Genomic DNA, 12,989 nt, shown 5'->3' with positions numbered 1-12,989 from the left:
CCCTTTTTCCTCTATTCAGCATTTGGAAAACAGACAAGTACAAACTTATCTCACTAAAAAGAATAGCCACCCACTCAAGGTAGTTAATTTGTTATGCCAGAGGAGTAACAAAGGTCATGGATTCTTGTCTCTGACACAAGGGGAATACTTGTTTTTACTACCTTAGGGAGAATGGGCTGGTCAAAGAGGCTGTAGGCTGGCATGTCATGAATTTATCTGCAAGCCTTCCTTAGGCATATCTCAGACACATCACAGACCACAGGGAACCAGATAGTGTTTATGTCTGGAAGAATTTGCCTCTGGGGCAGGGGGACTCACCGTCCATCCCCCTCCATCAGTGCTCATGTCGCAGTAGACCTGGAAGCCTGAGGGGTAATGAGTGGGGAAAACAGAATAAATCCCATCTTCCTGCTGGCCGCTGGCATAGATGTCCAGACAATCTCTTGGGCGGGAGCCTGGAAGAAGAGATAGAGCCAGAAGCATTAGGATGGGGAGAAAAATAATTGGGCAAGTTATGAAGTTTTATGACATAGCTTCCTGTCTAGTCCATTCCATTCTCTAGAAAGCAACTAAACCTTGTCTGGAGCTGTACCTCCTTTTGCCTCTGTGTCAGTCTTTCTGTCCTGGGGATTGGGGCAGCAATGTGTGTATCTGTGTGTGTGTGTGTGTGTGTAGGATCAAGAAGACAAGACTGAGTAATCTTGTGCACAGAACTGAAGCTCTAAGACTGAACAGTTTTAAGGGGCAGAGATTAGTTCCCCTGGAAAACAGTTCTCAGCCCTGTGTCCTTGTAATAGGACTATGTAGCTGTTGCTACATCTGGGAAATGAGAGCTGGTCTGTCCTCTGGGGCAGTAGGTTAGTAAACATTTTCCGTCATTTTTTCAGTCATGTCTGACTTTGTGATCCCATTTGGGGTTTTCTTGGCAGAGATACTGGAGTGGTTTGCCATTTCCTTCTCCAGCTCATTTTACAGATGAGGAAACTGAGGCAAACAGGGTTAAGTGACTTGCCCAGGGTCACACAGCTAGTAAGAGTATGAGGCCAGATTTGAACTCAGGAAGACGAATCTTCCTAACTCCAGGCACTATACTCACTGCATCACTTAGCTATCTGTAGTAAACATTTATTACATGCCTACTATGTGCCAGACACGATACTAAGCAATAGAGATACAAAGAAAGGCAAAAAGACAGTCCCTGCCCTCCATTTGCTCACAGTCTAACATGGGGCATAGATTGGGGAGAGGAGGCCTGCTAGGCACCAGAAAGAACAAGCTCACTCACCATTAGAACAGCCCCGAGGCCTGGCCCCCCTGGAAGGAACTTTTTGCAGGTCAGCCTTGATCCGAGGACGTGAAGCCCCTCTGTCTTTCTGCAGAGTGTCCAGGACATCACTGACAGAGCTCACCAGGTGGGCCATGTTGCTCTGGCTCTCTGAGAGGAGCTGCAGCACCGGGGTGGGAAGGAAAGGAAGGATACCGATTCAGCAGGAAGCACAATACAGTCTCTTAGACAGGGCGGCCTCGTGCAAAGAGCAAATAGGATGTGGAGTAGAGGCCCCGGGCTTGAACACTGCCTCTGCCTAGATGATCTCAAGTAGAATTAGAAACTTACATCTTCTGGACAGGTAGGCGGCACAGTGGATAGAGCACCGGCCCTGGATTCAGGAGGACCTGAGTTCAAATCCGACCTCAGACACTTGACACTTACTGGCTGTGTGACCTTGGGCAAGTCACTTAACCCCCATTGGCCCACAAAAAATAAAAGAAACTTACATCTTCTGCCCCCGAATCTGGTGCTATTTCCCCCTGTATCAGGCCACCTTGTATCATACTTATTTGTACTCGAGTTCCTATATTAGACTGTTAAAAAAAGGCAATGGAAATGGCAAACCACTCCAGCATCTTTGCCAAGAAAACCCCAAATGGGGTCATGGAGAAATGGGCACAACTGAACAACAACAGCAATATCATTAGACCACAAGCTTGTTGAGGGCAGGTGCTGTACCCCTTTTTTTTTCTATCTTTATATCCCAGGACCCAGAATAGGGACTTAACACAAAAGATGCTTAATAAATGTTCATTTACATAAGAGCTTTCCTCATCCTTCCTAGACTTTGCTGGCCTATTTTACTCCAATAAGCATTTATTAAGCACCCACCCTGCACCACCTTGCCAGGCACTGGAGGTACAGGGCAAAAGTGAAAGTGTCTGCCCTTAAGTAACTTGCATTCTATCAGGAAAAGCAACGTGTCAATATATGACCTTATACATTCCCAATGTCATCAAAGCCCCTTTACTAAAGACCATATGAGAAAGCAGGGAAAACCCCAGACTGAGTTCACTGTTTAGAATTATAGATCTAGCATTAGAAGAGGTCTCTGAAGTCATCTAGCCCAACCATCTCATTTTACAGAGGAAGAAACTGAGGCCTGGAAAGGTTAAGTGATTTATGTCAAGTCACACAGGCAAGTAAGCTCCAGACGGTGATTTGAACCCAGGACCTTTGACTACAGAGTAGGGGCTCTTTCCTTTTCATTATACTGTCATTTATTATAAATGTGGAGTTGGGTTCAAGGGAGGTATAGAGTGGGGAGGTATTGGTCTGGAGTTACAATTGAAAAAGAACCATACTAAGCCCTCAGTTATCCTACTTCAGGAATCAAGGCCTGGAGTCTCAGGATACTTGTACAGCCCTGTGGACTTTTCAAAATGCCTTCATATTTATTAACTCATTGAAGTTTCACAACATACAGAGAGGAAGGAGGTTTTGTCACTCAGTGTGACCTTGGGTAGGTCCCTTCTCTCAAGAGCAAGCATTATAATGCCCACTTTACAGACAGAAAAATTGAGGCCTAGATTGGGGAAAGGACTTGCCTAAATTTCCATATCAAATTGATGGCAGAGCTAAATTCTGAAGAAAGGTCCTTTGACTTTCCTTCTGGGGTTCTCTCCATTATTCCATTTGGTGTGTAATAAACAACCCACGTGCTAGTTTGTAAACCTGGAGGGAACATAATATTTATGTGGCCATGGGCAAGTCACTCAACTTGTCAGAATCCCAGACGACCCTCTAAGAGTAAGTTGCCTGATCAGTATAAATGGAGGGAGTTTCCATCCCTGGAGTTCGCCCAGCCAATGAAATCACGGGTCTGAACAAGAAAAAAATCTTACAGCTCTGTAATAGACGAGCCATTATTATTGTTATGAATGATGCCCACCCCAACACTTTAACTCTATGACCTTGGGCAATTCACTCAACTCCTCTGGACCTCACCTTCCTCATCTGTGAAATGGAAGGATGGGGACAGACTAGATGACTTTTAAGGCCATCTATGATCCCATGGTCCTACGATGATGATTGCTGTTCCTAGTAAATAGAAAACTTCTTTCCATGGTATTTCTTTAAATATCTTTGCCCCTGTCTCTACCTCATAGTGCATGACATTGGGCAAGTCCTTTTACCCTCTTGGGGATCAGTTTCCTCCTCTCTGAAGTGAGGAAGAGGATTGGTACTAGATGGTCTCTGAACTCCCTTTCCAGTCCTAGGTCTGTGATTCCATGACCTGCAGTAGCAATTGCACCGACTCAGGGGGTCTAGTTTTTGTTTTCTATTCTTCTAGCCAGAGAAGACTACAACATACTTGAGAGAACCAAGACTACAGGCTCAGACCTCATTTCTGAACGAGGAAGAAGAAATCACAATGAAGCCTCAGTCCGCTGGAGAGTTCAAGAGGAGTTTGCCACATCTTCAGACTTGGTGTCCGTCATTTGGAAGATAATAGCTTACTTGAGAAAGGGAAGTAGAAATGTACTTGAGCTTGAAAAATTTCTTGAAAATGTTTCTCTAGTTTATCCAAAGGCAATAAGACTACAATTCTTTCTGTTCCCCTGCTGATTTAACCTTAGTGAAGGAGGTTATTCAGTACTGTGCTTAGCATTTAGGGGACACACAGAACCATGTGGAAGAAAGGGAAAAGGAAGTGGAGGAAGGCAGCTGGATTCCTCATTGTGTTCTGCACCTGTATCTCCGAGACTGGCCTCATCTGAAGACACCAGTAGTGAGTGCTGTGCAGGAAGAGGGCAAGAGTTCAGGCTGAGGGAGTTGGGAAAAGCTGAAAAAGTTGGACAGCTGCTTTTGCAAATGGATAGCTGGAGGATGGTGAGCAAGGAGACGGGCTGGCTGTTGGCTAACACCCAGCTTGCTAGGGTTAATGTCCTTACCTGCTTATTAGCACAGCTGTTAATAAGGCTTTTGTTATAAAGAATAACATCCAGCCTATTCTGCCTTAAAGTTTACAAAATTCCCTACATTCACTATCTCTTTTCAACCTCACAAGAATTCTGGGAGGTAGATGCTGCCTGCCCATTTTGCAGATAAGGAAACTGAGGCTCATAAAATTTAAGTGACCTGTCCCTGGTCACACATATAGTAAATGTTAGAGATAAGATTTGAACCCAGAACTTTCTGAATGCTGCACTTGGAGTCAAGTCAATAAGCATTTATTTTACTTTTTTAAAAAACATTTTTAACATTTTGGGGGGGGAGGGACAATGAGGGTTAAGTGACTTGCCCAGGGTCACACAGCTAGTAAGTATCAAGTGGCTGAGGCTGGATTTGAACTCAGGTCCTCCTGAATCCAGGACCGGTGCTTTATCCACTGTGCCACCTAGTTGCCCCCTCAATAAGCATTTATTAAGCACTTACTATGTGCCAGGCACTGTGCTAAGCACTAGACATATAGAGAAAAGCAGAAACAGTCCTTGTCCTCCAGGAGCTCACATATGTAATAGACTTGAACAAGATGCATATAGAATAGACAGAAAGGAATCTCAGAAGGGAAGGCTAGGAGCACTGGGAGAGGATGCCTAGAGAAGGTAGGATTCAGTCTTGAGGGAAGGCAGGGAAACTAAGAGTTAGAAGAAAGAGAGGAAGATCATACAAGGCAAGGGGGATAGCCAATACAAATGGAGGTGACAGGAAGACCTGAGTTCAAATCCAACCTCAGGGATTTAATAGCTGTGTGACTTTAGACAAGTCACTTAACCTCTGTTTGCCTCGGTTTCCTCAACTGTAATGTAGGAATAATAATAGCATCTACCTTTCAGGGTCCGTGTGAGGCTCAAATGAGATAAGATCTGTAAAGTATTTAGCACTATGCCTGGCACATAGTAGGTGCTTAATAAATGCTTATTCCCTGTCCCCCTTCCCTTTTCTTCAAACGAATAATATTATAAATTAATTTTATTTCTCCTTTAAGAAGTTGCCGGCACCAAAAGAAGTGAGATCTCTGTATAAATGGACAAATTAGTATAGTTGACACATAGTGTAAACATGACTCTAATTAGTTTGAGAATTAATTATGCCATTTTAGCTGAAAATAGTGATACACTGGCAGGGACCTGAAGGCATGGGTTGACAATACAAGTGTGTCCCCTTTAAGGAAATCCATGAAGGAAAATTCAAACTTGCAAAGCTGAAAGCACCGGGGGAGTGATCACTTGCATTATAAAAGGATTCAGAACATTAGAAGCCACTGCCAACTGACAGTCCACCAGAAATAAAGATAAAGCATCTTTGGGATCAGAATATGAGTCAACAGGGAAAATAGGATCTGATTTACCAAACAAAATCTGACTTCTTTGAGGAGCATCACTGATGTGTAAGGCGAGGCACACCTGTATTTATCAAGAAGGAAACTGGCTTAGACCCATTGACAAGGGCTGGCGAATGGACCACTTTACGCACCTTAGTTGTTTATATATGACCTGCTCAAAGTCCAAGGGAGCTGGTGATAGGTGGAGATTCCTGCTAAGAATCTCTGAGCATGCTCAGAGACTGGGTCTCCATCACCCTTATCAGCCACTCCAGGCAGGGGGATAATGAGCATCATTTTTCCAGTTGTGGCTTTCTTATAGAGAGAAAAAAAAGTTCATCGCCCACAAATTGTTGGGTAATGAGACATCCTAGTATATCACTGCTGTCTGTGCCCAAGGTTGGGGCGGCAGGGTGGCGGGGTGGCATAAGAAAATGGACAGAACAGCATCAGTGCAGCTCTAGGATGGGGTGTAGACAAATGCCTTTTGACCTTACAAAGCTTCTGAGTCACCTGAACCCAGTGGCCTAAAAGACAATATGATACAGTGCAAAGAACACCAGGCTGGATATCAGGGGGCTTGGATTTAGTGTCTTTCTACTTGAAGCAGCTAGGTAGAACAGTAGATAGGGTATCAGACCTTGAGTAGGGAAGATGAGTTCAAATCCAGCTTTAGACACTTACTAGCGATGTGACCCTGGGAAAGTCACTTAACCCATTCACCTCAGTTTCTTCAACTTTCATATGGAGATGTTATAGCACCTACATCCCAGGGTCATTGTGAGGGATCAAATGAGATAATAACTGGAAAGCTCTTAGCACAGTGTCTGCCAGTAACACAATAAGTGCTTAATAAATGCTTCTTCCTTTCCAGCCATAAATTGGGTAGAGAAGAATTGTATATTTAGAAGGGACCTTAGAGAGCTGAACCCTTTATTTTACACAGGTGAAAAATCAGGCCCAGAGATAGAAAGTGACTTGTGCAGTGTCACCGTTTTGCTAAGGTTCCTTGAGCTATAACATTCCATGATGCTATAGGTATCTGAGGGACCAGGACCAGTCCTGCCTCCCCTAGAAGATGCTTTGTGACTATACCCAGCCCTGCAGGGAGGCTTCCCCTCTTACCTGAATGAGTCGGCCCTGTTCATTCTGCAGGGCATTGAGCCCCTGGCCCAGGGTGCCATGTCCCCTCTTAAGGCCCTCACAGTCCTCCTGGAGCTCAGCGGCCTGGGCCAAAAGCTTGGGGACCTCATTGGCCAGTGTAGCCAACAGGGCTTGTTCCCGACCACCAGCAGCCCTGAACTCAGTTTCTCGGTCTGTGAGGGCCCGAAGCACAGAGGCCTGGGCTCCCTCTAGGCGGGCAAAGTTGTCAGCGTGGTCTGGGCATCGTGGGTCAATGAAGATGTTGATTCGGGAGCTGTCTGCCTTCTCAATGGTAACCAGGGCACTGTTGTCTTCATCGGGGTTGGTGCTGATGACGGGAGGGGGCTCAGTTACTGGCGTGTGATAGTGGTTCATGAAGAGGATGGCACCGGTGACCGTCACAGCCAGCAGCACAGCGACAGACAGCAGCACAGTGCACAGGATGTAACCACAGCTCATGCGCTATAGAAAGAAAAATGGAAAAGGGGCATGGGGAAGCAGAGAGGGAAAGACAGACGTCAGGCAACCGTAAAGATGTGGAATGCCCCTGCCCAATATTTTCTTCCTGCTCAGCTCTAACCTGGCCACCCCACATCCAGGATGTTACCAAGGTAGAAATTCTGGATCCTCAAACCAAAACCTCAGAAAAAGATTCCCTCCCTCAATTCAAGCTTTGTTAATTGCAAAATCAATAATAGCCCTCCAGCAAGTGGGGAGCTGCTTAGGTGATATTTGCAAGGGAAGAAAAAGGAGGTTACAGAGACTAAGTGCTTCCTCTATAGTGTAACCAGGAGCTGTGAGACAGTCCTTGCCTTTAAGGACCTTCCAGTCTAGTTTAGGCAAACACAAGGGAGGCGTTGGGGTCCAGGGGAAAGAACACTAGATTTGGAGTCAGGAGATCTAACTTATGATCTGTGGGACCTGGGGCAAGTCTCTTCTGTTCTGTGGCCCTTGGGTTTCTCATCCCATATGAGGGAGTTGTATTCAATTGTTTCTAAGATCCCCACCAGCTTTAGATTCCATAATCTAATGAAATGTTTCTAAAAATAACACAAGATCAACATGATTAGTGCCAGTTGTGGGGCAGGAGTTCAGAAGAGGGAGAGTTGGTTGTGTCTGGAGGGGTCTTAGAATGCTTCATGGAAGAGGTGGAACTGAAGATCAGCCTTGGAGAACAGGTATTATTTGAACAGGTGGAAAGGAAAAGGAGGATCATTACAGGTGGTGCTCATAAGCTGACTAGGTAAGGTGTTTTAGAGAGATTTGCTGATGGGACTATGTAAATTCAATATCTGATGGAGCTATGGAGGTCCCTGAAAACATTCTATAATGCTCTGCATTGAATCAGTAAACAGTGGAGGAAGCAGAAAGCTGATGCAGAGCCTTCAGATGATATGTACTCTTGGGTTAATCTCTTGAAGCCCTGAAAGGGCTTCTAGTCCCCAAGGTGATTAATCAGGTTCCAGAACTCAAAGAACAGAAATACTAACCATACCACCTCTAATCTAACTACAGTGTTTATCAACAGCACACAAACCATTGGTGGAGCATTCACACACACACACACACACACACACACACACACACAAATATGTATTTCCTCTGGTCTCAGCCTTGTTCTGATTCGGTGAAATGAATCTACACACCTGGAAATCTACTCCATCCAGAACTGTAGACAGAGTGGCCCACGGAAGTTAGGCTTTGTGAGGTTTTATACTGAGATAGACAAAGAGAGGCTAAAGACTTTCACAAACGTATAAATGTAGGGTAAGAAGAGCCTAGGTATGTTTTAATACACTAATAGGCCAGAAAAGGATAAACACAGGCCTGGTAGAACTTCTGGGTCCTATATATAATGGCTATCATATTCCTTGCCTTCTCAATGGGTGGGGAAGACGCTAGAGGGAGGGAGAAAATTTAGAACTCAAAATTTAAAAAAACAAATGTTAAAAATTTTAAAATAAAAATTATAAACTAAAAAAAAAAAGAACTTCTGTGTCAGGGGCTATACCCATGGATTCATTGGTTCCAGATAGTTTGATGTAGGTTCCTCCTCCTCCCTCTGAAGGAAGGGGTATGGTCTAATATACATGAGTGGTTTCAAATTACAATAGAAACAGGAGCCACTAATCCATACCTAAGGATCCCTGTGGGCCACATATTGACTTCATTTTAAAATGTAATATTATCAATGTTTATTGTTTTTTATTTATTTTGCTAAATATTTCCCAGTTACATTTTAATCTGGTTCAGACTGCATTTGGGAATGTTATGGGCCATATGCAGCCTGCAGGCTATGTGTCTGACACCTCTGTCATATATACATATATATGGATGTATGGATGACAAACCACTCTAGTATCGGTGCCAAGAAAACCCCAAATGGGGTCATGAAGAGCTGGACATGACTGAAAAACAACTGAAATAGTGGAATGAGCCCCAGGCTTGGTATCAGGAAACATAAATTAAAATCCTGGCTCCAAAATTTACTAGCTCACTGACCTTTTCTAAGCCTCAGTTTCTTCATGTGTAAAATGGAAATAATAATAATAACAATATATTCCCCCTAACTTACAGAGTTACTGAGAAATCATTTCATGAACCCTAATGTATACTATTATTAAGTGTCTCCGTTTCTTATCTATAAAATCTAAATAGAAGAATTTAAGGGTTAGAAGGTACCTAAGAAATCATCTAGTCCCAATCCTTCATTTTACAGTTGAGTAAACTGAGGCCCAGGGAATAGCTAGATGGCACAGTGGATAGAGTGGTAGGACTGTGGTTAGGAAGTCTCATCTTCCTAAGTTAAAATCTGGCCTCAGGCACTTACTAGCTGTGTGACTCTGGGCAAGTCACTTAACTGTTTGGAGAAGGAAATGGAGAACTACTCCAGTATCTTTGCCAAATGAGGTCATGAAGCGTCAGGCACAACTAAAATGACTAAACAACACAACTAAGACCCAGAGGAATGTAATGTTTTCCCCAGAGTTACACAGTACATGTATCAGTCAATGTTATACAGTTAATGAGTTCCAAATCCTATGCCAAGGTGTCTCCTTTGAGTTCAGATCTTGGTTCTGACACTGTGTGACCTTGGAGAAGTCATTTGACATCTACAAGCTTCACAAGTATTTTGTTGGGAAAAAGCCCTTCTTATAAACCATAAAACTCTCTAGAAATGGGCCTTGCACACAGTAGGTGCTTAAGTGTTGGACTATAATCTGAGTTCCCTACAAAAGCAGAGGAAGCTGTATACAAGTCTGTTTCTCTGCACAAGGGTATCAGAGTCAGCAGGTAGACGCTGGCTTCCCTAGGGAGCCTAAAAGAGAGTTTCAGGTTCTTTCTCTCCACCCCCCACCCCCGCCCCAAACTGTGAACTCTGAAGTACCTCTTCCATCTGCCTTCCTTCATCTCTCTTGCCCTCCTCCTTTCCTTTCCATTTCCATAAAGCTGACATAGCCAAGGTCTCCAGAGGTTAACATTCCCAATCAAATCACCCAGAAGGCTAGAAAGACAAGTCACCTAATAGTTTGTGGAAGGAAGGAACCCAGAGAGACAGGATTGCAAGAGAGCCATCATCCTAACAAAAGAAACATCCCTTTCGTCACTTGGCTCTATGTCTGCTGATACAGCTTGGGGCAAGGACTTGGCAATATGGAAAAGGCATAGCCAGATTTATGGGCTCTTTCTGTGGGGATCTCAATACCTGACGTGACCAGAACCCAGCAAGCCAGGGATTTTGACTCACAGACTAGGATAAAAGGGTTTTTTTAAATTTTTTTTTTAGGATAAAAGTTTTTAGTGCTAGAAGTAGTCTTGGAGATCATATATTCTACCCCTCTCCCATTTTACAAATGAAGAAACTAAGGCCAAGGTAAAAAAAAAGTCCCTTCCTCCCAGTTACAATTCCGTTCAATTCAACATTTATTAGTGTCTACTATATTCAAGGCTGTGTTATATACAAAGACAAAAAGAAAGAAAAAAAGGTCCCTGCCCTCAAGATGTTTACATTCTATTTGAAAGATACAACATCTACACATAATTCTAATGAGCAGTAACAATTGGAGTGGCTGGGGAGTTAGCAACTTGGGATGACTCCTTGGAGCGTCCAGGCTAGAATTTAGGGCTTCTGATGCTGAAATCTTTCCATCATTATTCCATTGGGCCTCTCTTTGATTAATCTGAATTAAGACTACTAGATGAGTATCTATGAGAGGCAACACAATATAGTGCAAAGGCCTATGGATATGTAATTAGGAAGACCTTGGTTTGAATCCCAACTCAGATTCTTAGCAGTTATGTGACCCTTGACAAGTTCTTCAATCTCTCTGAGACCTTGTTTCTCCATCAGTAAAATGGGCTTACTTTATAGGGTTTGATGAGAATAGAATGAGATGGAAACCTTAAGTGTCAGTTATTAGTATATAGTTAGCATTGTGCCCAATGCTATGGGGGATGAAAAGAAGCATAAGACAACGTGCCTGGTGTTAGGATTGTGTCAAGGAGCAGACACACAGTAAAGGATGGTATAAAATTAAGCATCAGCAATAAGGTTACAGGAGGAATTTCCTGGCTGTGAGCTCTAGACTCAGATACCAGATACCAAGTTTGAAGGGTTTTACAATGTGTCCTTGGCCTTGCTACCAATCTAGACCCCTCTTCCAACCCCTTTTTGGATTGTGCTGCATGGAAAAGAGGCCAGGGCTGCTTCTGGCAATTTATTCAAATCTGATTGTGCTAGGCAGAGTGGGAATGAGTCACCCTCCCCCATCCCACCCCTTCTGCACATACCGAACAAGTTAACTGGTTCTCAAAGTGCCAACCATTTGCTGAGGAATCCTACCATACCCTTCCCTCCGCCCTTACTGTGATGCCTGGCATCCTCAGGGCAGGTGCTGTCCATGGTCCTCCCTTCCTCCTCCCATTCCATGGAAGGCAGGGCTTTCCCTGACCTACACCAGAGCAATACCTCTCCCAAACCTCCAGAGAGCATGAATCTGAGAAAGGCCCACGTGTTCAGAGACAAAGGACAACTTGGGATTGAAAGCCAGACCCCAAGTGCTGCATCAGCAAAGCCTCCCCGTCATCTTCCCTGCCTTTTGGCCCTCTCCTCTCAGCACAAATCTATTTGGAGTGGTACCTTTCCCAGAGCCACCCTTACCCTGGCACTCTGACCATTTGGCTTTAAGGTACTTCTGCCAAGGGCTCAATATGATGTAGGGAGATCAGGTTGGAGTCCCCCCTCTGACTTACCACCCTTTATCTTTGTAATCTGAGAGCTCCACCTCCCCAATCCTGATACCTGGCCCCTTGATAAAGAAAGAGGAAAATAAGGGGGTTCTGCAGAAATAGGTAGGAGTAGGATGATGGGAATTAAGCAGGCAGGAGGGGGGTAGTGCTGGGGACTAGAGATGAAAGAGGCTACTCAGCTTATAGGAGAATTAGTCTTCAGGGACCACCTTAAAGATAAAGTGCCATTCACTTTTATAGGCTGCCTTTTACGTGCGTTGCAAAGAAATCTGTCCAAGATAATAAGAGGGGCTTTTGCTAGAGAGCTACCTTTCCCGAGTTTGCTTTGGGCTTATAGTATATTAATTGAGGCCTTTGCCAATCCTTGCTGAGCTGAGCACACAGGCTGGGGGCGTTCTAAGCAGAGCAGCCCTTTGCAAATCTGGGCTTCCTGAGTCGTCGAGGGGGTGGGCTTATGGAGAAGCAGGAATTGCAATCAAAGTGTTAAGAGGCAGTGTGGTAGAGGGGAAAGAACACTAGGGTGGGAAACAAGAAATCTGAGCCTTAATCCTGGCTTTGCCACCTACTTGATCTGTGTCATTTTACCTCTCTGAGTCTCAGTTATCCCATCTGTGAAATGAGGCATTTGGACTTGATGATCTCTGAGGTTCAGCGTTGGCATTCTCTAATCCTATACATGGATTTCTGATGGGGAGCTTTCTGAAGCTGTGGTGTATGTGAAGGGGAGAGGATTTTAGGGTAAGGACTATTTCTGCCGTCCTTTGCACTACACAGTCCAGGAAACCCCCTCACTATAAGGCTAGCCTCTTTGGGAGATGCCTAGGAAGAGGGGGATAATGCCTGAGTTCCAACACTTGGGTTTGACTCTGTATCAATGAGACCAGAGCTGTTGCTTAAGGAGAACTATAACCACACTAGGTCATTTGGGGAAAGTGCCCCCCCCATTAGGCAACAGCCAGGTCCCATCGAAAAGTCCTATTCTATCACCAATTACTTCCA

General features: G+C 44.3%; 1 protein-coding gene across 4 annotated transcripts in view; it reads right to left on the bottom strand.

Annotated features, from left to right (window-relative positions):
• The window catches only part of FIBCD1 (fibrinogen C domain containing 1), a 60,889-nt gene that overhangs the window by 33,572 nt on the left and 14,328 nt on the right, over window positions 1-12,989 (bottom strand). For all 4 annotated transcript variants that reach the window (XM_043980140.1, XM_043980142.1, XM_043980141.1 and 1 more), the window contains 3 exons: window positions 6,723-7,202; window positions 1,286-1,445; window positions 319-455 (listed from right to left, as the gene is read on the bottom strand). In XM_043980140.1, coding sequence (XP_043836075.1) covers window positions 319-455; window positions 1,286-1,445; window positions 6,723-7,202 — 777 coding nt within the window. The remainder of the gene's footprint in view (window positions 1-318; window positions 456-1,285; window positions 1,446-6,722; window positions 7,203-12,989) is intronic.

This window comes from Dromiciops gliroides, chromosome 2, assembly GCF_019393635.1.
Source record: "Dromiciops gliroides isolate mDroGli1 chromosome 2, mDroGli1.pri, whole genome shotgun sequence".
NCBI lineage: Eukaryota > Metazoa > Chordata > Mammalia > Microbiotheria > Microbiotheriidae > Dromiciops > Dromiciops gliroides.
The sequence above is the reverse complement of the archived record's forward strand: the minus strand, read 5'-3'. Positions and strand labels throughout refer to the sequence as shown.